General features: G+C 57.0%; 1 protein-coding gene across 1 annotated transcript in view; it reads left to right on the forward strand.

The window, feature by feature from the left end:
* VOLCADRAFT_95885 (Fic protein) overlaps positions 1 to 1741 on the forward strand; it is a gene marked incomplete at both ends in the record, with an annotated part of 13764 nt that overhangs the window by 7745 nt on the left and 4278 nt on the right. The window contains one exon of the mRNA XM_002954913.1: positions 97 to 1402. Coding sequence (XP_002954959.1) covers positions 97 to 1402 — 1306 coding nt within the window. The remainder of the gene's footprint in view (positions 1 to 96; positions 1403 to 1741) is intronic.

Consider the following 1741-nt stretch of genomic DNA (forward strand, 5'->3'; position numbering starts at 1 on the left):
CCTGACAAAGGCCTACATGCACCAGATGTGCAAGAAGCACCACCACAAGAAGACACCTTGGTCCAAGGCGCATGCTGTCGTGCAACTCATCCGCAGCGGCAAGCCGATACCTGCATGGCCTGCTTACGTCGTGGCATACATAAAAAATGCCAGGGCAAAGCTGCTGGATGCAGCGGGCAGCACAATGTACGGCTCCTTGAACGGGCATGCACTGCAAGCCCGGCAGGACGAGCTGCTTTCTGCGCACGAAAACAAGTACCTGTGGGACGACCACGCCAAGAAGAAGATGACGTTCCAGGCTGCCATGCAGTTCAACTTTTGGATGCAGAAGCAGTTTGAGTCCCTACACCAGAAGAAAATGAGGCTGATGCCTGTGTTTGCAGTCAAGCGTTCGCATGTCCGCCTCGACACGAAAAGCCTTCTCCACATCTTCTGCTCCCTCTTTCCCAATGATCACAACGTCAAGCTCATGAAATCATTCTGGAACCAGGACGCATTCCTGGAGAAGTGTGGCCTGCCCGGCAGCGCGCACCCAGACACGTACATGCTGCCCCCGAAGCCTCCCGATGGCACCACAGACAAGGCGCTCCTTGCACAGTACCAAAGCGCCTGCAGCAGGATCAGAAACACCGACGCGTACAGGTCTCAGCAGGCAAGGCACCGGGCACTGTCAGAGACAGAGGACAGGGTCGTCAAGTCCTTCTTCCGGTGCCTGCCAGTCAAGAATGGGTACAAGTTTGACTGCAGCATCTCAACGGACGGTGTTGCGGTCAGCCTCCAGTACTCAAAGCCATCAAAGGCAGTGACCGCAAAGCGCAAGCGCTCGGCAGGCATGCGCAGCAGTAACGTTGCGACAGATGCATACGACCAGAACCTCGACATGTACGACCCTGAGGAGGGCGTGCTCACGCTAGGGTTGGATCCAGGCCGCTGCAGCCTGGCAACGGTGTCTGTTGTGACACAGTACACCCTCGATAGCACAGGGAAGCTAAAGCTCGGTGAGAAGCTGAACCGCCACAGCTGGTCCCTCTTACGCGGGGAGTATCAGCATAAGTCGGGCATTCGAACCTCCACCATCAAGAAGGCACAGCGTGATGCCCCACTGCAACCCGCCTTCCAGGCGCTGGCAGTTCCGGGGTGTGCCCTCAGGACAGCACAGTCAGGCACGGTTCTTCGGTACATAGCGGACTCACAGCACTGCATGAACGAGTGGTGGGAGCGGGCGCTGTCTAGGCAGGAGGCCATGGCCAGCTTTCAAGGGTACATAGGCAAGCGCAAGGCGCTAGACTCCTTCTTCAGCCGAGTTCTGAAGGAGGCAAAGAAGCTGGTACCGAAGAGAACAAAGATAGAGGTAGCTTACGGAGAGAGCGGAATCACAATGAGTCCTGCGGGCAAGGGAGAGGTAGCCGTTCCAACAACTGGAACATTCAAGGCATGCCAACGCTGCTTTGGCAAGAGTGCTGTCGTCCCTACCAACGAGTTCAGATCAACCATGATGCGATGGGAGTCGGGGTCTAAAACCCATGCAGTGTATAAGGAGTTCCGTGCCGCAGAGGGCCAAGACTGTGTGAAGGAGGTTCTTCACGGCACAGACCAAAAGCACGGTTCTGCTTTGTCAGCATCCGACCCAAGGCTTCCGTTCGTCGTGGCCTGGCAAGCAAGGCGGGCGAGCAAGGACAAGCAACGCAGAGGGGCCGTCGTTGGAACTACAGAGGCGGAGTTCGAGTCAGCAACTGGCTGC

The sequence above is a fragment of the Volvox carteri genome, assembly GCF_000143455.1.
Source record: "Volvox carteri f. nagariensis unplaced genomic scaffold VOLCAscaffold_47, whole genome shotgun sequence".
Lineage (NCBI taxonomy): Eukaryota > Viridiplantae > Chlorophyta > Chlorophyceae > Chlamydomonadales > Volvocaceae > Volvox > Volvox carteri.